Genomic DNA, 25,091 nt, shown 5'->3' on the forward strand with positions numbered 1-25,091 from the left:
AAATGGTGCAATCATATTGGAAAAGAGTTTGGCAGTTCCTCAAAAGGTTATACATAGTTACCATACAACCCAGAAATTCCATTTACTTAAGAGAATTGGAAACATATCCACACAAAATCTTGGACATGAATGTTCATGGCATTATTCATAGCAGCCAAAAGGTGAAAACAGTCCAAGCGTCATCAAGTGGTAAATGGATAAACAAATTGTGGCATACCTATACAATAGAAAACTATTTAGTAATAGAAAGAAATAAATTGTTGATACATGCTACAACTAAGCAAATTTCAAAAACATCATGCTATCTTAAAGAAGCCAGATTACAAAGATCACATATTCTAAGATTTCATTTATATGAAATATCTAGAAACAACAAATTCATAGAGACAGAGGCTTGGGGTAGACATGGGAGTGATTTACTGCAAATAGGCTCAAGGGAATTTTGTAGAGTGATGGAAATGTCCTAAAATTGGATTGTAGTGATGACTGCACAATTCAATAAATTTACTAAAAATCACCTAATTGAGAACTTACAACAGGTGAATTTCATCACATGTAAATTATATATCTCAAAAACTGTTTAAAAATTAAGAGAAAAAAACTATTCAGTCACAAAATGTTAGAAGGAATAGAAAATGGAAAAAATATACTGAAAGACACTAAAGAACAAATGAATGGAAAGATATACCATATTCCCATTTGAAGATTTGAAGATTCATATTGTAAATATGTCAATCATCCTCAATTGATTTAAATACTTGATGGCATCTTAATCAAAATCATGAGAGAGAGAGAGAGTGTGTGTGTGTGTGTGTGCGTGTGTAACTTGTCAAGCTGATTCTAAAATTTCCATGGAAAAGCAAAGGGCCAAAAGTAGACAAAACACTTTTGAAGAAGAAGAACAAAGTGGAAGGAATTGTTCTTTTGTACCAGACATCAAGACATTGAAAAGCTAAACTCTGTAATATTAATTCTAATAGCCCAAAAGATCAAAGGAACAAAAGAGAGAACCCAGAAACACACCCATGCAGTTATGAACACCTGATATATGACAGAGCTAGCAATACAATAACAGTGCAGGGACAACATTTTCAATACATGGCACTGGGATAGAGGGTCATCTATATGAAAAAAAAGAAACTGGAATTCTACTTTATACCATACACATAAATCAACTCCAGGTGGATTAAAGACTTAAATGCGAAAGACAAAAAACAAAGCTTTTAGAATAAAGAACAATATCTTCCTGAGCTCATGTAGGGAAGGATTCGCTAATCAAAACACAAAAAGCATTAAGTAGGAAAGAAAAATTAATAAATTTTATTACATAAAAGTGAAGAACTTTTATTCATTAAAAGACACCATAAAGGCAGTAGAATGATAAGCCACAGAATGGCAAGAGACATTTTCACACATATAACCAACAAAGAGCAAGTATCCATGATCATAAAGAACTTATACAAATTTATAACAAACGCATGTAATATTAGAGAAGAAATGTGGAGACAGAATACTCAGGACATATAACCACACACTTCCCTAGCTCCCTCTTCTCTGTAGCAGTACTGAAGGTAAGCAGTAATCACTGAGATCTGCCATATCCCAGGGCTTTGGGGCTGAGTTATTGCTTTGATACATGCCTAAAGTGACCTCTGAACCAAGTCTGCATCTGGACACAGATACAAACAGATGGAAAGACACTCAGGCAGGAAATAGACATTTCCACATTTGCCAAATGGGCAAAAGAACTGAATAGCCATTTCACAAAGGAGGCTACCCGAATGGTCAATAAATGTGTGAGATGATTTCCAACCTCCTTAGACATTGAGAAAATGAAATTAAAACCACAATGAAACCAACAAACAATATAGACCTAGACTCCTGAAAAATGCCAATGTCCTGAAAGATAGACACACACATACACACACGCACACACACACACACAGGAGAACTGTTCTAAAGCAAACTAAATGCAATGTGTGATCCTTGATTGTATCCTGGATTTAAAATTGAGAAATCTAAATACAAACTGCATATTAGATAATATTAGTATAACAATGTTAAATATCTTAAGAGTGACCATAATGCTGTGATTATACAGGAGAATTTCCATGTTCTTAGGAGATACATAATGAAGTATTTAGGAGTAAAACCCCTTAATGTCTGAAACTTACTTTCAAATAGCTTAGCAATAAACAAACTACATACACACACATTCTTGTATAGAGGAAGAGAAGAGGTAAAGAAAATGTGGTGAATGCCAACAATTGGCAAATTGTGAAGGGTGTGGGTGTACTATTCTTTCAATTTTTCTCCATGTTTGAAATTTTTCAAAGTAGAAGGTTGAGGAAAACAACACTTGACTAAAGACTAAAAGAATAAAAAGTCATATAAATGAATGCTAATTATTAAGAAAGGGTAAAAAGAATACAATGAAATACAAGTAAATACCCATCAGACTGGAGTCTGACAACACTGAGTGTGGACAAAGATATAGAGCAACCAGAACCTTCACACGTGGTTGGTGGGATTTTAACTTGGAACAATCCCTTCACAAAAGAGTTAACATTTATTAAAGTTGAAGATGTGCAAACTCTTCACACCTTAATTCCACTCCTAGGTCTATAATCCCTGAGAAACTCCTGCACAGGTGTCCCAGGAAACATGCACAAGAATGATCATGACAGCAGGACTGATACTTATAGCCCCCCAAATGGAAACAACTCCCATGTCTAACTACAGTAGAATGGATAAATAAATGTTGGTATGTTCACATAAGGGAATACTAGACTGCAATGAAAATGAATGAAATATGGCTATACATTGCAATATGGACAAATCTCACAAATATAATGTTAAGTAGAAAGGGAAGACTCAGTACACAGTACAATTCATTGATAAGACATCTAAAAACAGGCGAAACTAAACACTGTCTAGTGCTATATGAATAGGTGGTAAAAATATAAAGAAAAGTGAAGAAATTGTTATCACAAGTCAGGACAGTGGTTATATCTGGTGGGCAGGGTATTGTGATTTCTGATGGGCATACAGAAACTTTCAGAATATTGGCAATGTTTTCTTGATCTGACTGAACATATGTGTTAAGTACTCTTTGGCATGATCCATTTCATTATAAAAAATATTGTTTTTATTTATTTTTTATCTTTTTATCTTTTTTTTTCTGCTTTATCTCCCCAAACCCCGCCGTACACAGTTGTGTATCTTAGTTGCACGTCCTTCTAGTTGTGGGATTATAAAAAATATTGTTTTTAAAAAAGTAAATAACAGGTGAGGAAGTAGAAATAAGTGAGTGTACTGGGTTGAACAGTATCCCCCCCCAAAATTCATGTTCACCTGGAACTTCAGAATGTAACCTTATTTGGAAACAGAGCAGTTGCAGATATAATTAGTTAAGATGAGGTCATACTGGATTAGAGTGGGCCCTAAATCCAATGACTGGTGTCCTTTCAAGAAGCCATGTGAAGACACAGAGACACAGACACACAGGGAGAATGTCATGTGATGACAGGAGCAGATCAAAGTGATGCATCTCCAAGCCAAGGATTGCCAGTCACCACTAGAAGCAAAGAGAGAGGCATGGAACAGATTCTCCCTTGGAACCTCCAGAAGGAATCAACCTTGCCAACATCTCGATTTGAACTTCTAGCCTCTAGAACTGTGAAAGCATAAATTTCTGTTGCTCTAAGCCACCCAGCATGTGAGACTGTTACAGAAGCCCCAGGAAATGAAGATAGATTCCGTACTGAGAAATGGGGTGCTGCTGTAACAAATATCTAAAAATGTGGAAGTGGCTTTGGAATTGAGTAATGCATAGAGGCTGCAGAATTTCTGAGGTGCTTGATAGAAAAAGGTTGGTTGCCTTGAAGAGACTGTTGGTAGAAGTATAGATGTTAATAGCAGTTCTGGTGAATGCTCAGAAGGAAGTAAAAAGGACAGTAGAGAAAGTTTCTATCATCTTAGAGAACACATATATCATCACGAACAGAATGTTGCTAGAGATATGAACATTAAAAGTGCTTCTGGTGCGGCCTTAGAAGGAAATGATGAACATGTTATTGGACACTGGAAGAAAGGTAATCTTTGTCATAAAGTGGCAGAAACTTGGCTGAATTGAGTTCTGCTGTTAGGTGGAAAGTATAACTTATACGTGATGAACTTGAATATCTAGCTGAGGAGACTTCCAAGAAAAGTGTGGAAAATGCAGCCTGGTTTTTCCTTGACGCTTACAATAAAATGAGAGGAGAGAGAGAAATTGAGGAAGGATCTGTTAAAAAAAGGGAAGAGCACTTGATGATCTGGAGAATTCTCAGCCTATCTAGAGAGTGTGCTCTGGAAACAGGACCAATGACGTGGCTGGACAAACTGTCACTGAAGAAATTGTGTGACTCATGGATCCGACCAACCATCTCAGCAGAAACCAAGAATAGAGGAGGGGTTATCCAAAGGATCTGTGGAGAAATCTTGTATGAATGGTATGGATCTCCTGACATACACGAGAGACTGACAAGGTTTTTGAGAATTTTATTCCAGCAGAAACAGTGCCAGTCTGGTGTGAAAGTGACAGAGAAAGGACAAAATGAAGGAAGAATGACTCTGAGGGCAGGCAAAGCCACAAATGCAAAAGCCAGAGAGGGTGGGGCTGTCCCAGAGAGTAAGGCCATTCCTGGGGGCCAGAGGAGAGAGCAAGGAGCCTAGAGCATCACTCTCAGCCTTAAGACCTAATGGATTTTGCCCTGCTGGGCTGCTAACTTGCTTTAGACCAGTAATCCATTTATTCCTTCCTTTTTGCCCTTTCAGAATGGGAATGCCTATTCTACACCTGTCTCACCACTGCATTTTGGAAGAAGATAACTTGTCTAGTTTCACAGGTTTCTGGACAGAGAGGAATTTTGGCAAGGATGGAATACACTCAGAGTCACATCTAATTTCAACAATTTAGATAATGAGACTTGAGACTTTCTGAGTTGATATTTAGATGAGATTGGGGACTTAGATGATGATGGAATAGGTTAAGACTCTTGGGGATGTTGTGATAGGGTGAATGTATTTTGCATGTGAGAGAGATATGAATTTTTGGAGGCCAGAGGGCAGATTGTACTGGGTTGAATAGTGTACCCTCAAAATTCATGTCCATAAAGAGCCTCTGAATGTGACTTTATTTGGAAATAGGGTTTTTGCAGATGTAATTAGTTAAGATGAGGTCATACTGGATTAGGGTGGTCCCTAAATCCAATGACTAGCATCCTTATAAGAAGGCCAAATGAAGACACAGACACAGGGAGACTGTCATGTGATGACGAAGGCAGAGATTGGAACAATGCATCTATAACACCAAGGAATGCTGGCAACCACCAGAAGCTGGAAGAGACAAGGAAGGATCCTCTTCTAGAGCCTTCAGAAAGAGCATGGCCCAGTCAACACCTTGATTTCAGACTTCTAGCCACCATGAGAAGATAAATTTCTGTTGTTCTAAGCCACTAGATTTGTAGTAACATGTTATGGTAGCCCTAGAGAAATAATACAGGGATTATAGAAAACTCTTCCAATAAATTTTGCTGTAGAGAGAAGGAAAAACTATTGATACACACAATATGAATGAATCTCAAAAATGTTATGCTAAGTTTAAAAAGCCTCAGACAAAGAATGCATAGTGCATGGTTTCAGTTACCTGAAGTTCTAATAGACAAAACTAATCGATAGTGGAAAAGAATTAAAACACTAGTTGTCTCTGGGAGGGTGGGGTGGGAATTACTGAGAAGTAATATGATGGAACTTTCTGGAGTGATGGTAATCTTCTATGTGTTAATTGGGGTTAGGTTACACAGTTGCAGTGGTGTGCTGGAGATGATCCAATGACTGTGTGCATATCTTCCTAACTCCATGTTCAGTGATAACACACTGGTAGGTTGAAATTAGCCATGGTGGGAGTATGTACATCATGCAAAATGGGAAACAATACAAATCAGAGCCTTTTTTGTTTCTAGAGAGCTAGGTGTTAAACATTTACCAACACATCACTAGAAAGATGTATATATTGGTCAAAAGTCAGCAAATGAATACTTAAGATTTGTACATTTCATTGCGTGCAAAATTTACATCAAAAGAAAAAATATAAATATTTAATTCTGTCTAACAATATGCATACTGAAGTACTTAGGGGACACATATTTACATTGGCAATTTATTTTAAATATATCAATAAAGTAAAATGGATTGATAGATACATACGTGATAAAGTAAAATATTAATGGTAGAATATAGTTGGTAATATAATAAGTGGTTGTGATAAAATTCTTTTAACTTTTCTGTGTGTTTGAAAATTTTCACTAAAGATTGGAAAAAAATCTTTTCCCATTTGGATATCAAAAAACATAAACATATGTACTTAATCTTATCCTTTTTAAGGCTTTGATTTTTATACTTCATTGTTTAAACCAGTTGTTACTTATTATGGTATATTGTGAAGGGAGAGAGTTCTAAACGCATTGTTTGCTTAAGGAGCTGAAAAACTGAAGGGCATTTTTTGTTTTTACCATTTTTTTTTAAAGATTTTATTTTTTTTCCTTTTTCTCCCCAAAGCCCTCCGGTACACAGTTGTATATTCTTCGTTGTGGGTCCTTCTAGTTGTGGCATGTGGGGCGCTGCCTCAGCGTGGTTTGATGAGCAGTACCATGTCCGCGCCCAGGATTCGAACCAACGAAACACTGGGCCGCCTGCAGCGGAGCACACGAACTTAACCACTCGGCCACGGGGCCAGCCCCTGTTTTTACCATTTTTTTAAAAAAATATTTTATTTTTTCCTTTTTATCCCCAAAGTTCCCCGGTACATAGTTGTATATTCTTCATTGTGGGTCCTTCTAGTTGTGGCATGTGGGATGCTGCCTCAGCGTGGTTTGATGAGCAGTGCCATGTCCGCGCCCAGGATTCGAACCAACGAAGCACTGGGCCGCCTGCAGCGGAGTGCGCGAACTTAACCACTCGGCCACGGGGCCAGCCCCTTTACCATTTTTTAAAGATAGTTCATGGTAGGAGTATGTACATCATGGAAATTGGCAAATGGTACAAATCATGTTAAAATCCTGAAAGGACAAAAGCAATACTAGGGGTAACTGACTGAAGTCCCTGGGGAGATAAGAGGGATAGGATCCAGCACAAAGGTGTAAAGTTTAACCTTAGGCAGGAAAGACATCCCTAGCACTGAGCTGAGATGGAAGAAATGAGAGTTAGGATGCAGAAGTTAGCAGAGAGTCAGGCAGAAAGTGGATGAAGGTTCCTGTCAACGGCAGTGTTTCTTTTGAAATAGGAAGGAAGACTATCTGCTAAAATTAATGAAAAAGTAGGACAGGAAAGAGTAATAAAGACCTAAAATAGTATTAACAAGGAATGAAATACAGAGCTGATCAAGTATTAGGAGAGAGACTGCAGAGCAAGAAAGAAGGCTCTAGACAATACCAGAGATGAGGCTTGTAGAGGCACTAATCAACAAAATTATACAATTTTTCTCTAGTAGTGCTCAAAAACCATCATGCAGAAATAAAGAAGGCAATGAGTTGGATTGATCTAGGGTTGAGGTTTTGGTGGGTACGAGTATGATACACAGACAAGGAAGCAAGGAGAATGATTAACTGGCAAGAACATGGGTGAACAATGGATGACTGAGTCTAAGTGAGACATGGAAGTAAGAGGAGAAAGGAAGGGGATGACAACTTGGGAGAAAATAAAAAGATCAAGCAATTGGAGATTTCGACAGGACTGAAGACATGGTATAATGGGTGTAAGAAAGTTGTGAGAGTCCAAAGGATAAGAAAAGAGTTGTGGTTAGAGAGTAATATCCTGGAGTTTAAATTTCAGAGGAAGTATATTTCTAGAGAAAATATATGTTGTTTTCCCAATGATTTAAGGTTAGATAATGGGATATGTATTATTCCCTAAAAAAGTTTATTTCAAAATATAGTAAAATCACACTTCATAAACCAAAAAATCTTCAAATTACATATATAAATGTCAGGATCAAGGTGCAGACTTTCATGTAAGAACAGATCTGGATTTAAGTCCTAAGCATGGCCATTTAATAACTGACCTTGAGAAAGTCACTTATCCCCTTCAGAAGCTCAATTTTGTTACCTGTAAAATGGGTGTAATACTGACACTACCTTCAGAGCTATTTGTAAGGTTTATATGAGTTCACGTGCAAAATGCTTAGCACAAGGACTGGTACAAATAAGCCCTAAAAAACTACTAGCTATTAGGAATTCTGTTTCCAGGTGAGATGAAGAAAGCACACCTCACTCTGCCTCTCCTTCCGAATACAGTTATAAAACCTAGAAAGACTGCATGGAGCACTGAAAGGACATAGCAGCAGATGGAATAGGTGAGAAGCCCAGAATTTAAAAGAACAAAGAAACTGTGCCCAGACACAGCATAATCAAACTGCTGAAAAGTAAAGAGAAAGAGTAAACAGAGTAGAAGAATAAAGAGAAGGAGTTTAAAATCCTCACATTTATGATCAATTGATTTTCCACAAAATTTCATTGGGAAAGGACAGTCTTTTCAACTAAAGATGCCAGGACAATTGGACACCCATTTGCAAAGTGATTAATACAACCTAACCTTACACCACACATGTAATTCAGAAATTAACTCAAAATGGTTTATAGACCTAAATGTATGAGCTAAAACTACAAATCTTGTAGAAGAATATACATGAGAAAATCTTTCTGACCTTGGGTTAGAAAGAAATCTTAGCTACAAGAGCAAAAGCAGAAGTCGTTAAAAAAATCAGTAAGTTAGGGGCTGGCCCCGTGGCCGAGTGGTTAAGTTCGCGCGCTCCGCTGCAGGCGGCCCAGTGTTTCGTTGGTTCGAATCCTGGGCGCGGACATGACACTGCTCATCAAACCACGCTGAGGCAGCGTCCCACATGCCACAACTAGAAGGACCCACAACGAAGAATATACAACTATGTACTGGGGGGCTTTGGGGAGAAAAAGGAAAAAATAAAATCTTTAAAAAAAAAATTAAAAAAAAAATAAATAAAAAAAATAAAAAAAAATCAGTAAGTTAGACTTTGTCAACATCACAAACTATCAGGCTTCAGAAGATGCCTTTAAGAGAGGTGACATCAGTGAAAATGGCAGAGTAAGGACCTCTTAAAATCCTTTCTTCCATAAAAGCAATGAGAACACTGGCGAAACTGTCAGAATCAACTTTCAGAACTGTGGGAATTAACCAAAGGCTGCCAGCAAGCTGGGGGACATTTATTCAAGAAAAATAGCTGAGTCTCTGCAAGAATAATAAGTTTTGTGGCATTTTAACTTGCCCTTTCTCATTCTTTTCTCCCAGGTCTATGGTAACCTTGAAAACCAATGACCCCAGATCAGCGAAAACTAGCAGCCTGGCAGGCACTGGAGAGGAAAGAATGGGGTTGGAGCACCTTCAAAGCACCATCCCCAGAGAACTGTCATTACTTGACCTTCTAGTGGTTCCCTGAAAGATCCCACGTGCTGCACTCTACTCAACCTGACTCAAAGCTCACCCGGTGCCAAAAGACCTGTTCCCCAGAACTTTTGTCAAAAACAGTCAGAGGCAGTTGTTGAATTTTGCCCCTGCCTGAGGTGGTAGAGTTGATACAAATAACAGGCTAACCAAAAAGCTTGGAAGGAAATCCTGGGGAATAAAATATCCTTAGGCGGCTCTGAAAAGCTCCAACATATTTGTAGGAATCTAGACGGCCACACACATGCACAGGGCTGTCCACATGGCCAGAGCTTTGTGCATGCTCAGGAAAGATCTGAAAAAGCTCCAAGCTCTCTCCTCAACTAATCTTGAGTCTGCGCTGGTGAAGTCAAGGCTGCGATGGAGTTGTAAACTGCCTGGCTGACTGCTGAAGACATGCTCAGTTTCCACACAAAGTCTCTCAGGACTGGGAAATCCTTCAGGACTTGGAAAAGTACTAGTTCTAGACATAATTAAAACATGTGTCAAGTTAAAGAACATCATGTAATTCCATTTATATGAAATGTCCAGAATAGGCAAATCCATAGGGACAGATAGTAGATTAGTTGCCGCCTGGGCTGGGAGTGGAAACAGGGACTGAGAGCAATCTCTGGGGTGACGGAAATGTTCTAAAACTGGATTGTGGTGATGGTTGACCAACTCTGTAAATTTACTATAAATCACTGAATTGTACATTTAAAATGAGTGAGTTTTATGGTACATAAGTGATAACTCAATAAAGAAGTGAAAAAATGACCAAACTACATTCTATAAGAATCTCAATTTTTTTAAAAAACATGAAACTCACTTTGAAATATATAATATAGATAGGATAAAACTAAAATGGAAAGAAAGTAATTCTGGAATGTTGGAGTAAGGACCTCTGAAGATCCGCTTCTCCATAAAAGCAAAAAACAAAAAACACTGGCAAGGGCCAGCCCCGTGGCCGAGTGATTAAGTTTGTGCGCTCCACTTCAGTGGCCCAGGGTTTTGCAGTTTGGATCCTGGGCGCAGACATGGCACCGCTCATTAGGCCATGCTGAGGCGATGTCCCACATAGCACAACCACAAGGACCTACAACTAGAACATACAATGATGTACTGGGGGGCACTGGGGAGCAGAAGGAAAAAAAAAAGAAGAAGATTGGCAACAGATGTTAGCTCAGGTGCCAATCTTTAAAAAGAAAAAAAGAACACTGGCAAAAATTGTCAAAATCAAACTTTTGATAGGTCTGGAAATTAAGTAAATGGCTTGCCAAAATATGAAGAACAATTATTAGAGTAAAATAGCTGAGTCTCAGTAATTGTTGTATTTCAACTTTCCCTAATCCCATTTCCCTCTTTTCAGCTTTGCAGCAGCCTTGAAAACCAACGATCTCGCAGCCATGGTAGTTAAAAACAGCAGCGTAGCTGACACTAGAGGAAGCAGAGTAGTTCCGCAGCTCCTCCAAAGCCCCATTCTCAGAGAACTGTCCCAGTTTGACCTGCCTACTACCTTACTGAAAAGTTATACTCCAAGGGCTTGTCTTTGACTTGATACATATCTCACTCTGTGGAAACAGGCTATTCCTAGGGCATTTGTCAAAACCAATAAGCGGGGATTCTTTAACACCACAGCTGCTTGAAATGGCATTACCAGTTAGAGCTAAGAAGAAGCTGACAAAAAAACTTAAGAAACATAGGGAATGAGCATGACGTTTCCTGACTTCAAAATATACTACAAAGCTACAGCAATTAGAACAGTATGGTACTGGCGTAAAGACAGACACATAGACCAGTGAAACAGAATAAAGAACCCAGAACTGAACCCACACATATAGGGTCAACTGATCTTCGAGAGAAATGCCAGGAATACAAAAAAGTGATAGTTCCTATGACAAATGGTACTGGAAAAATTGGATATCCACATGCAAAAGAATGAAACTGGACTTTTATCTTACATCATTCACAAAAGTCAATTAAAAATGGATTAAAGACTTAAAAATAAGATTTGAAACTCTAAAACTCCTAGAAGAAAACATAGGGAAAAAGCATCTTGACATTAGTTTTGGCAATGATTTCTTGGCTACAACTCCAAAAGCAAAGGCAACAAAAGAAAAAACAGATAAATGGGACTACATCAAACTAAAAAGCTTCTGCACAGCAAAAGAAATAATTAATAGAGTGAAAAGAATTAAACTACAGAATGGGAGAAAATATTTGCAAACTGTATATCTGATAATTGGCTAATATCCAAACCATATAGGGAACTCCTACAACTCAACGGCATAAAAACAAAACCTGATTATAAAATGGGCAAAATATTTGAATAGACATTTCTCCAAAGAAGATATACAAATGGCTAATAGGTATATGAAAAGGTACTCAACATCAGTAATCATCAGGGAAATACGAATCAAAACCACAATAAGATATCACCTCACAACTGTTAGGATAGCTATTATCAAAAAAACAAAAGATAAGTGTTGGTGAGGATCTGGAAAAATGGGAACCCTTGTACACTTTTGGTAGGAATGTAAAATGGTATAACCACTACAGAAAACAGTATGAAGGTTCCACAAAAAATTAAAATTAGAAATACCATATGATAATGCAATCCCACTTCTGTGTATTTATCCAGAAGAATTGAAATCAGGGTCTCCAAGAGATACCTACACTCATGTATTCATTGCAGCACTGTTCACGATAACCAAGATGTGGAAACAACCTAAATGTTCATTGATGGATGAATAAAGAAAATGTGGTATTTATGTACAACGGACTATTATTTACTCTTAAAACGAAGAAAATCCTGCCACATGTGACAACATAGATGAACCCTGAAGACATTATGCTAAGTGAAATAAGCCAGTCCCAAAAGGATAACTACCACATGCTACAAATTATATGAGGTATATAAAATACAGTAGACCCCCCAATCTACAGTTTCAATTACTCGCAGTCAACCGTGGTCTGGAAGCAGATGATCCTCCTTCTGACATATCATCAGAAGGTCAATAGGAGCCTAATGCTACATCACAATGCCTAAGTCCGTCATTCACCTCACATCATCTTGTCACACAGGCTTTTTGTCATCTCACATCCTAACAAGAAGGGTGAATACAGTACAATAAGATAATTTGAGAAAGAGAGAGCACAGTCACATAACTTTTATTACAGTATATTTTTATAATTGTTCTATTTTATTATTAGCTAATGTTGTTAACCTCTTACTATGCCTAATTTATAAATTGAACTTTATCATAGGTATGCATGTATAGGAAAAACATAGTATATACAGGGTTTGGTACTATCTGTAGTTTCAGGCATCCACTGGGGGTCTTGGAACATATCCCCCAAGGATAAGGGGGACTACTGTAATCAAACACAGAGAAGCAGAGAGTGAAATGGCAGCTGCCAGGGGCTGGGGGAAAGAGAAAAGAGGGAGTGAGTATTCAACAGTTATAAAGTTCCAGTTTTGCAAGATGACTGAGGTCCAGAGATGTGCTGTACAACATTGTGCCTATAGTTAATAATCTAGATTGTACACTTAAAAATGCGTTAAGTGGGTAGATCTCATGTTAAGTGTTCTTACTACAATAAAAAAAGAAAGAAAGAAAAATAAGGAATGAGATGTCCACAGGCGGCTTTGAAAAGTTCAGACATATTCCTGGGACTCTAAGAAGGTAACAAACATGTGCTGGGCTAACTGTATGTCCAGGAAAGTTAAGGCCTGAGAAGTCACTAATCTCTGACTTCTGGCTGACCTCGAGGCTCTGCACAAGCAGGAAGTGAAGTCTAAGGCAGAGTTGTAAACTGCCTACCTGAGCATTGAAGGAGTGACTCAACATACACACATACATACACACACGCGCACACACACCCTCAGTAAAGGCTGGTAGGCTTGTCAGTTCAGGGTATTTAAGGAAAACTCTCGCCAATCATCAGTGGATCACTATGCTAACTGAACAGAGACTTCAGTGGCTGCACATGACAAAGAATTCAAAATTTACAAAATTAGTCCAGGAAAGTCACTAAACAAACAAATAGCAACAACAGCAAACCCTGGGTGGGGAGGTGGATCTATTTTCAGAGTTGTCATATTGTATTATTTTAAATGTATAATTTTCACCAAAGTATTACAAGACTGTTCTGGACTGAATATTTATGTCCCCCCAAAATTCTTATGTTGAAATTCTACCACACAATGTGATGGTTAGGAGGTGGGGACCTTTGGGAGGTAATTAGGACCAGATGAGGTCATGAGGGTGGAGCCTTCAGGAATGGGATTAGTGCCCTTATAAGAGTCATGAGAGAGATTGCTTCCTGTCTCTGCAGTTGGCCATATGAAGATCCAACAAGAAGTCAGCAGTCTGTCACTCAGAAGAGAGTTCTTACCAGAATCTGATCATGCTGGAACCCTGATCTCAGACTTTCAGCCTCTAGAGCTGTGAGAAATAAATCTCTGTTGTTTATAAGCCACCCACTCTATGGTACTTATTAGAGCAGCCTGTGCTAAGACAAAGAAATTGCAAAAAAACCTAGGAAAGTACGGCTCATAGACAGGAAAAAAGAAACAGTCGATAGACACTCTCCTGAGAAAGTACATTGGGTTTCTCAGACAAAACTTTAAATCAGTTATTATAAGTTCTTTAAACAATTAAAAGGAAACCACGTATAAAGAACTAAAAGAACGTTTCAGAATGCCTTACCAAATAGGGAACAAAAATTCAGAGATAAAAATTATAATAAAAAACCAAATAGAAATTCTGGAGTCGAAAAGTACAATAACAAATGAAAAATATACTAGAAGGGCTCAATAGAAGATCTGAGCTGACAGAAGAAAGAATCAGCAAACTTGAAGGTATGTTGACTACCTCATCTGAGGAAGATTACTCAATCTGAGGAGCAAACAGAAAAAAGAATGAAGAAAAAATAGCAGAGCCTCAGAGGCCTTTGGGAGACCATCAAGCATACCAATATATGCATAATGGCAATCTCAGAAGAAGGAGAGGAAGGGCAAAAGAATATTTGAAAATTTATGGCTGAAAACTTCTCCAAATTGATGAAAAACATTAATCTACACATCATAGAATCTTGACAGAGTCCAAGTAGGACAAACTCAAAGAGACCTACCCGGAGTCTTTCCAAAGAGACATTGAGAGATGTAGTCAATTGTCAGAAACAAAAGATGAAGAATTAATCTTGAAAGTGAAACCAGGATCCAACTTGCTTTAACTACACACAGTTGTCTGTTTGCGAAAGTAGTTAGATAACACACTACTAAAATACACCCTCATAGATAACACCTCTGACACTTAAGTCACCATGGTAACAGGTGCCTCAGTTGTTTTTCAGGAATTAAGAGTTGACCCCTATCCAGTTCAGGCTGGTTGAAACCACCAACCCAACAACTGGGCCTGAATAGGTGTCTGATAGGTGACCTCCTGACATCAGGGAGCTGAGAACTCCATGCTCAGCTCATGCTAACACAGCTATTTTGTGAACACGCATACTAGGAAGAGCCATGAAGCTTGACGATGCTTGTGTAGATCATTGATTCCTTACCTCCAATCATCTATCTCCAGACTTCAGACCATCCTCCCAGTTTATACCATAAACGTCCCTAATCCCCATTTTCAGGGAGGTAGAGTTGAGATTTGTTTTCCCATCTCCTCGATTGGCTGCCTTAGGAATAAACCCTTTCTCTGCTGCAAACTCGTTGTCTCAGTGATTGGCTTTTCATGCGATGGGCAAAATGAACCAGGTTCAGTAACAAAAGCAGTGCAAGAGAAGAGACTCATCATGGACAAGGGGTCCTAAATAATGTTAACAGTTGACATCTCAATGGAAACTATAGGGGCCAGAAGGCAGTGAGATGACATATTTGATGTGTTGAAAGACTGCCAACCAAAAATTCAATGTCTGGTAAAAAACTATATTTTAAAACTAAAGGAGAAATTAAGACATTCCAAGATTAACATAGACTGAGAGAATTCATCACCAGAAGGCCTGTCTTATGAGAAAAACTATAGGGAATCCTTCAGGCTAAAATAAATGGGCTCAAATCCACACAAAGAAAGAACATTAGTAAAGTTGACTATACAGGTAAACATAAGACAGTATAAATGTATTTGTTTTTGCAACTATTTTTCTTATCCTATCTAACTTAAAAGATAACTGCATAACACAATAATTATAAAACTGTGTTGATGGGCTTAAAATCTATAAAGATATAATTTGTATGACAATAATAGAATAAAGGAGGAAGGAGAAAACAGAGCTAAACAGAAAAAAGTTTTTGAATATTATTGAAATTAAGCTGGTATTAATACAAACTAGTTTGTTTAAGCTAAGATGTTCATTATAATCCCCAGGGCAACTACTAAGAGAATAACTCAAAAAAAAAAGTAAAAGAAGCAACAAGTTAATTAAAATGATACACTGGAAAAACCTAATTAACATGAAAGAACAAATAGAGTAATAGAGGAACAAAAAAGATACAAGACATACAGAAAACAAATAGCAAAATGACATGTAAATCCTACATTATCAAGACTCCAATTAAATACATTAAATTTAAATGAACCAAACACTTTATTTAATTGGAAGAATGGATTAAAAAAAGAAAATATGATGTTTGCTGTCTACAAGAGATACACTTTAGATTAAAAAAAAAAAAGAGGCTGAAAGTAAGAGGATGGAAAAAGATATTCCACGTAAAAAGGAAGCAAAATAGAGCAGGGGATAAGAAATTTGAGCCTTCTTTTTTCCTTGGTAAGTCTAGCTAAAGGACTACAAACTTTGTTGATCTTTCCAAAGAACCAACTTTTGGTTTTGTTGATTTTCTCTATTTTTTAATTCTCTATTTCATTTATTTTTGCTCTAATCTTTATTTCCTTCCTTTAGCTTGATGTGGGTTTAGTTTGCTCTTCTTTTTATAGTTTCTTTTTTTCTATTAAGACTTTCTTTTAGAGCAGTTATAAGTTCACAGCCAAACCGAGGGGAAGGTACAGAGATTTCCCAGATATCTTCTGCCACCACACATACACAGTCTCCCCCATTATTCCCTATCAGAGTGGAACATTTGTTACAATTGATGAACCTACACTGACATATCATAATTACCCCAAATCTATAGTTTATATTATAGTTCACTTGTGGTATTGTACATTCTATAGGTTTGGACAAATTTCTATATTTTCTTAAGGTAGAAGTTTTGGTTATTAATTTGAGATCTTTCTTATTAATATGAGCATTTACAGCTAAAAATATCCCCCTAAGCACTGCTTTTACTGCATTCCATGAGTTTTGGATGTTAAGTTTTGTTTTCATTCATCTCAAAGTATGTTCTAACGTCCCCTGTGACTTATTTTTGATCTACTGGTTATTCAGTAGAGTGTTGTTTAATATTTGTAAATTTCTAAATGTCTTTCTATTATTGATTTCTAATTTCATTCCACTGTGAATGAAGTGGTGAGAGTGGACATTTTTGGCTTATTCCTGAGATTGGGGGGAAGATTTCAATCTTTTGTCATTAATTATGATGTTAATTATTAACATAAATATATAGCCAATTGATTTCTGACAAAAATGCAAAGGCAAGTAAATTGAGAAGGAATACTCTTCAACAATTGGTGCTGGAACAATTGGACATTCGTAGGCAAAAAAGTGAACCTTAAGCTATACCTCAAACATTATATAAACATGAAGTCAAATGGATTGTAGATCATTTAAATTTAAAATATACATCTACAAAACTGTTAGAAGAAAGCAAAGGAAAAAATCTTTTTCATAATCTGGTGTTAGACAAAGAATTCTTGGACATGAAAAAAAAGCATAATCCATGAAAGAAAAACTGATAACCTGGATTGCATCAAAATTAAAACATTTGCTCTGAGGCAAAAACCTTCTACATTGAAAACTACAAAATGTTGCTGAAAGAAATTAAAGACACAAATAACTGCAAAGATGTCCTTTGTTCATACATTTAAGGCTTAATATTGCTAAAATGTCAATACTACCCAAAGTGATCTACAGATTCAAGGTAATCCCTATCAAAATCCCAATGACGATTTTTGCAGAAATAGAAAAATCCATCCTAGAATTCACATGGTATCTCGAGGGACCCCAAATAGTAAAAACAATCTTGAAAAAGAACAAAGTTAGAGGTCTCACACTTCCTGATTTCAAAACTTACTACAAATCTACAGTAATTAAAGCAGTGTGGTACTGGCATAAAGACATATATCCCAATGGAATAGAAGGGATTACCTAGAAACAGACTCTCATATTTATGGTCAAGACTTTCAAGAAGGTTGTCAAGATCATTCAATGGGGAAAGGACAGTCTTTTCAACAAGTAGTACTGTGAAAACTGGATATCAATGTGCAAAAATTGAAGCTGGACCCTTACGTTATGCCATATACAAAAATTAACTCAAAAGGGACGAAATACCTAAACATAAGAGCTAAAACTATAAAACTCTCATAAGATAACATAGGAGAAGGCTTTACGACATTAAATTTGGCAGTGATTTATTGGATATGACACCAAAAGCACTGATAATAAATGAAAAAATTGACAAATTTGACTTCATCAAAAATAACTTTTGTGCCTCAAAGGACAATATCAACAGAGTGAAAAAGCAACCCATGGAATGGGAGAAAATATTTGTAAATCATATATTTAATAAGGGATCAATATCCAGAATGTATTTTAAAAAGTCCACAACTTGACAACAAATAAATAAACAATCCATTTAAAAATGGGCAAAGGACTTAAATAGACATTTCTCCAAAGATATACAAATGGTCAATAAGCACATCATAAGATACTCAACATCATTAGTCATTAGGGAAATGCAAATCAAAACCACAATGAGATACTACTTTGCACTCATTAGCATGGCTATTAGAAAAAAGAAAATAAGTTTTGGCAAGGGTGTGGAGAAACTGAAATCCCTGTGCTTTGCTGGTGGGTATGTAAAATGGTGCAACCTCTATGGAAACCAGTATGGTGGTTCCTCAAAATATTAAACATAGAATTACCATATGATGCAGCAATTCCACTTCTGGGTATATACTCAAAAGAACTGAGAACTGAAAGCAAGGACTTGAACAGATGCTTGTACATCCAGATCATGGCAGCATTATTCACAATGGCCAAAAGTTAGAAGCAACACAAGTGTCCACTGACAGATGAGTAGATAAACTACATGTGGTAGATACATACAATGGAATATTATTCAGCTTTAAAAAGGAAAGAAATTCTGACACATACTACAATGTGGATGACCTTGAAGACATTATGGTAAGTGAAACAACCCAGTCATAAAAGGCCAAATACTGTATGATTCCACTTATATGAGGTACCTACAGTAGTCAACTTCATAGAGACAGAAAGTAGAATGGTGGCTGCCAGGGGCTGAGTGAAGGGCGGAATGGGGAGTTAATGTTTAATGGGCACAGAGTTTCAGTTTGGGAAGATGAACAAGTTCTGGAGATGGATGGTGATGATGGCTGCATAATAGTGTGAATATACTTAATGCCACAGAACTGTACACTTAAAAAATGTTTAAAATGGTCAATTTTATGTAAAGTATATTTTACCACAATAAAAAAAAGTTTGCTCTGCAAAAGACACTGTTAAGAGAATGAAAAAACAAGCTATAGACTGGTATAAAATATTTGCAAATCAGATAGCCAACAGAGAATTGCATTTAGAATATATAAAGAACTCTCAAAGGTCATCAAGAAGAAAATAAACAACCCAATTAAAACACAGAAAAAGATATGAACAGACACTTCAGCAAACAGGATATAAGGATGGCAAATAAGCATGTGAAAAGATGTTGAACATCATTAGCCATTAACGAAATGCAAATTAAAACTACAATGAGATACCACTTCACAGCTACTGAAATAACTAAAATAAATATCAACAATGCCAAATGCTGACAAAGATGCAGAGCAACTAGAACTCTCATACATTGCTGGTGGGAATGCAAAATGGTTCAGCCACTCTGGAAAATGGTTTGGCAGTTTCTTATAAAGTTAAGCAAACACTTACCATATGACCCAGTAATCTCACTCCTAGATATTTACCTTCGAGAAATAAAAATTTATGTTCACACAAAAACCTGTACAACAATGTTCATATCAGTATTATTCATAATCTCCATAACCTGGAAATAGCCTAAATGCACTTCAGTGGGAGAATGGACAAAGAAAGCTTGTAAGATCCATACAATGAAACATGAACTACTGACAACAACCTGGATGAATCTCAAAGTCATTACGCTGAATGAAAGAAGCCACTCTCAAAAGATTACATATTGTATGATCCCATTTATATGACATTCTCTAAAAGACAAAACTACAGTGATGGAGAATGGATCAGTGACTGCCAGAGATTATGGGTGGAGTTGAGGGTGACTATCAATGGATAGTATGAGGAAGTTTTAGGGTGATGGAGCTGTTCTCTATCCTGATTGTGGTGGTGGTTACATGAATCTACATGATTTACAATTCACAGTATTCTACACCAAAAAAACCCCCAGGCAATTTTACTGTAAGTTCATATCAAAAATAAAATACTAGCTATTATATCATCATCATCATCATCAATAGCTAAACTTTAATGATTAATAAAAATCTTCAGAATTAGTTGTGAAATAGGATCTAAAATTCATTAAGGATATTTCATGTCTGGTACAATAACTTAAAGGTATAGAGAAAAAAATCAACAACACTAAATGTAAATCTTTACAACTTCTACTAACTCCTCTCTTTAATAGTCTATATCAGGATGATATGCTCCCTCTGGATCATTTCCTACAAACATTGTCATATACTGAATATGGAATTTAAATAAGCACTCAACTTAGAAGTCTGGGACCCTACGTTACATTCCTAAATCTAACACTGTAAGAAAACTCTCGACTTGCCTTTTGTGCCTAATTTTATCTTCCTCTTCATTGAGGTCATGTACTTGTCTGCACTTGTCTTTTTGTGGTATGCTGTGAAGGTTTAAAGCAAGGAGTTTCAAAGATAGGAAACAGAACAGATTCATACACCACCCACCTCCCCAAATACTAGGTAACTGCTCTAAGTGGTTTACATGTATTACCTCACTTAATCCTCCTAACGACCCTATAACACAGTTACTATTAATATCCTCATTTTACGGATGAAGAAACTGAAGCAAAGAGTGGTAACTTGCCCAACATCTTCTACCTAGTACATGGGGGAGCCGGAATTTTCCCAGCAGTCTGCCTCCGCAGCCCATGTTCTTAATCTGTAGGCTATAATGTCTCTTCACAAAAGGCTGTTCACTTGTTCTTTTCCTTCCTTCACCACTGTTCTTTCTTGTCTCTGGTCTGTCTGTCTCTAACAAATAATTCATACATTCTCATGGCTTTACACATCATCTAAGCATAGATGATTCCCAATTCTATATACCTAGTTCTGACCTTGCCCGTGAGCTTCACAGCAGCATTTCCAACTGCCTCCTCAATACCTGCATTTAACGATCCTGCCATTCTCACAAACTCAACATGTTTAAAATCAAACTCATCATCTTTCCTCAAAATTTCCCCATAAAGGCTTTCTTAATTTTACCAATTAAGTCACACAGCCTTGAGACATCTAGGTTATCTTTGACACATTCCTCTCCATTGACCCCCCGCCTTCATTCTCAGTCAACAAGTATTACCAATTCTGCCTTTGTAATGTCTCTTATAACCATACCCACCACTCTTTTCAATTCCACTGTCATCATTCTAGTCCAAATCTTCATGCCTAAGTAACTGTAATATCCCCAAAATCATTCTCCCTGCTTCCAGTTCCTCCTCTCTCTCAACCTATTTATTGGCCACCAGATTAACAATTTTCAAATACTGCTTTTATCATGTTACTCCTGGCTCAAAAACCTTTAACCATATCTAAACTGACTGACTAACTCTGCATAGGTCTATATTACCCACCAAATAAAGTTCAAAATTTTGTTAGCTACCTTTGTAACCGTGTCTCTCCCAACCCCCCAAACGCACCATACTGTTCACAACATCTGCTATAACTGAAACGCCTTTCCCTCTCCTTCCTAAAGAATACGCAGTGTTAAAAGAACATTTAAATCTTACCTCCTCTGAGAGACCTTCTTCAGTCATGCCAATGCACAGTGGCCTTTCCCTCCTCTGAACAGCACTTAACAACTGTATCTAGCATTACTACAAAGTGTTAGATGCTTCTCTCTCCAACCAGACTGTAATTGACACAAAGTCAGGAACCATTTCTTAAACTGTGCACCTTCCACAGTGCCTAGCAAAACTTATCTGTTAAACTAACTCTTTCTAGTTAGGACACATACCATTTATCTATATATTTTGTGCTAATTTATAGTTCAGCCTAAAGACCCTTCACAATCTAGCCTCATCTACCGTTCCAGTGTCATCTCCTGTCATTCCCTGCCACGTCCTATACTTTCTGCCACACTGAACTTTTTGTTGTTCTCTAGACACACCAGGTCCTTTCACAACGCTGCTCCTATTCACCTACTATCTGTACTATCTCTCCCCCTTATTTACCTGACAAATGTCTGTTGATCTGTCAAGACTTAGTACAAATGTCAACTCCTGACTCTCCCAACTAGACTCAGATGTTTTATGTTCTGTGATCCCTCAGCATTTATTCACATCTCTACAATGGCAATTTCCATGGGGCACTGCAACTAACTATGTACATATCTGTGTCTCTCATGGGACTACACATTGCTCAAGAGTAGTGATAGTTCATCTTTTCCCTACTCCCTTCACTAACTCTTCATAGTTAATGCCTTGATGTTAGATCTTTCTCTCAGGGAAAGAATACATCAAAGTCATTGGCGATCACATACCTTGGTAATAAAGAGCTTTGAGGAAGGAGTGACGATCAGCTCCCTGAAATAAAGACTTTTCTATTTCCATTTCTCGCCGGGTCAGCTGTTTGCTCTTTGCAAATCTCTGTGGCAGGCAAAGGATGCGCTGACGCTCCGAGATCCTTTCTTCAATATCTTGAAGACGGTTCTGTATTGCTTCAGGGGTCGCCCTCAGTCTTGTCCTCTGAAACCAGAGAAATGAGATGGCATATATCATAGAAGACATGGCCTGAAAGTAAAGATATGATGCCTCAAATAAGAGAGAAGATGGTCAGGGCCCAGAAATGATCGCTTATAGATGTGTTAGCTAACAAGTCAACGAAGAGCTTCTCCTTTTACCAAGGTCCCTATCCTAGAAACCAAAGATTCAGACACAAAGCTCAGTTTTGTGAGAACTAAAAATGAACAGGTTCTCGGTGCCAAATGAAGAGCTCCTGCTCCTTAATCTCCAGAAAAAAATTGCCCCACTCACCTTTTCACCTGAAACATGGCTCTTCCAGATCAAGATTTCTGTTTCATTGAGCCCTAGCTCCCTGAGAGAAGCAGTTTCCTGGTCCTTCTCATGCAGTGTCTGGAACTGGGACAAAGTCATCGTGCCAGCTGCTTCCTTTCCAAAGGGCTTGTACATAGTACCAGGAGCAAAGCTCTCTTTCTTAGACACACATCTGCAAAAGAAGCAGGAAGAGAGTAAGAAAAGCTTCCAGCTACCATAATTTAAAGAAAAGGGGCTCACTATTAAAACAGGCACAATGAAACTCATCAACAATTTCTCTCTCATGTCCCACTTCTAAGCTGAAGCACCACTGTAACGATATGGAACTCAGTCAATAGTCCTTTCTTCCAGGACTAATAAATGACTGAATCAAATATTTATTTATTGAATACCTATTATGCATCAGATACGGTGCAAGGTACCGAGGATTTAACAATGAAAAAGATAAAAATGAGGGGCCGGCCCAATGACGTAGCAGTTAGGTTCTTGAGCTCCACTTTGGGGGCCCAGGGTTCACTGGTTCAGATCCCAGGTATGAACCTATGCACTGTTTATCAAGCCATGCTGCGGTAGGCGTCCCACATATAAAGTAGAGGAAGAGGGGCACAGATGTTACCTCAGGGCCAGTCTTCCTCAGCAAAAAGAGGAGGATTGGCAGCGGATGTTAGCTCAGGGCTAATCTTCCTCAAAAAGAAAAGAGAGAGAGAGAGAGAGGAAGATTGGCAACAGATGTTAGCTCAGGGCCAGTCTTCCTCACCAAAAAGAAGAGATAAAAATGGTTTCTGCTTTTGTGGAAGAAAAGTGGAAGACAGGCAAGTAAACAGGCAATGATAATATCGGGTTAGAAGTGCTATTGATGTTAAGGGAAGACATAGGAAAAGCACCTAGCCCGGACTTAGTGGGATATGGGAGGCTTCCTAGAGGAAGAGACACAGAAGCAAAATCATCCCTAATAAGCAGAAGTTTGCCAAGAAAAGGCGGGTGGGAGAGGAGTGTTCCATCCAGGCTTTAAGAGGGGTCTGTCACCTGGATGTGAGGGGCTATAATACTCTCCCCATTTGCAAAATCAATACCTACTCCTCAATGGAGACAGAGGTATCAAGTTGATGCTGAAGGAGGCTTTTCAGCTGCCTCTCCCCTTCTGTTTCCAACTCCTCCAGGACATGCTCATCACTCTTCACACAGCTATTTACCCTGGAGTAGATATAAGAATAGATACAGAAAGTAGAAGAGACAGTAAATCTCAAAATATATTCTTTATCTATATTATCTACCATTAGTGACCCCATTTGTTCAAAGGCACTTCTCTAAACTATTTGTTGCCCTTTATCATTCATTGCACAAACATTTACTTATCAAATACCTACTTACACACAATGCACACCTTCCTTCTAAAATAGCCCTTTACTATTGGGGTTATGATGAGGCAGGCCTAGAAGATGTATCTCCCATAATTATGAGCAAGATTCTCATGCTCTAGAAAGACACAGGCTTACTCTGGGAAATTTAAGAAAAAGCTTAGGCCCAGGATTTTAAAAAACTCCTTTTAAGTATCTTAATTTTTATGTATTATTTAGAATTCTGACAGTTCTTGCTACTTTTAAAGTGGCTTTGACTCTCAAAAAGAAATGTTAAGTGAGAAAAAGCAAGTCACAAAAAAAATGTGTCCATTTATAAAGAGTTGAAAATGGATATAACTAGCAACACTTTGTTTAGGGATAAATTCATATGTAGTAAAACTATTTTTTTTTAAAGCAAGGGAATGATTAGTGTAAAATTCTGGACAACTGGTTCCCTCAGGGGGAAGAGAGGGAGAAGAAGCAATCCGGAAGGGGTACACAACGGACTTCTATTATTATTCTTTCAATTATATATATACATTATTTTGCATGTATGAGATATATCATAATAAACATTTTTTAAAAGTCATTTTGAGGCGGGAAAAGTCAGAAATGTTTTTTTAAAAGATGCAGCAAGTGACAGTGCAGGACAGCATAATATCAGTAAGAATTTTAAATGCCCCGCCCTATTCCAGAGTGATTATTCTACTTGCAGACTGAATACAAAGCCAATTTAATGAGGATCCTTTAAAAGGCTTTGTGTACTGTCAGTAATTGTAAAGCTCGGGCTTTCAACAATCACCAGCCAAGTTAAAGCTGCTATTTCCTGCAGAACCAGTAGGGGGAACTGC

General features: G+C 37.5%; 1 protein-coding gene across 4 annotated transcripts in view; it reads right to left on the bottom strand.

The window, feature by feature from the left end:
* RBM41 (RNA binding motif protein 41) overlaps positions 1 to 25,091 on the bottom strand; it is a 62,376-nt gene that overhangs the window by 36,519 nt on the left and 766 nt on the right. For 2 of the 4 annotated variants that reach the window (XM_070605163.1, XM_070605161.1), the window contains exons 2-5: positions 23,978 to 24,094; positions 22,880 to 23,072; positions 22,387 to 22,591; positions 20,441 to 20,512 (exon numbers count right to left, since the gene is read on the bottom strand). In XM_070605163.1, coding sequence (XP_070461264.1) covers positions 20,441 to 20,512; positions 22,387 to 22,591; positions 22,880 to 23,072; positions 23,978 to 24,094 — 587 coding nt within the window. The remainder of the gene's footprint in view (positions 1 to 20,440; positions 20,513 to 22,386; positions 22,592 to 22,879; positions 23,073 to 23,977; positions 24,095 to 25,091) is intronic. The other 2 variants (XM_070605160.1, XM_070605162.1) reach the window with 1 other exon arrangement.

This window comes from Equus przewalskii, chromosome X, assembly GCF_037783145.1.
Source record: "Equus przewalskii isolate Varuska chromosome X, EquPr2, whole genome shotgun sequence".
Lineage (NCBI taxonomy): Eukaryota > Metazoa > Chordata > Mammalia > Perissodactyla > Equidae > Equus > Equus przewalskii.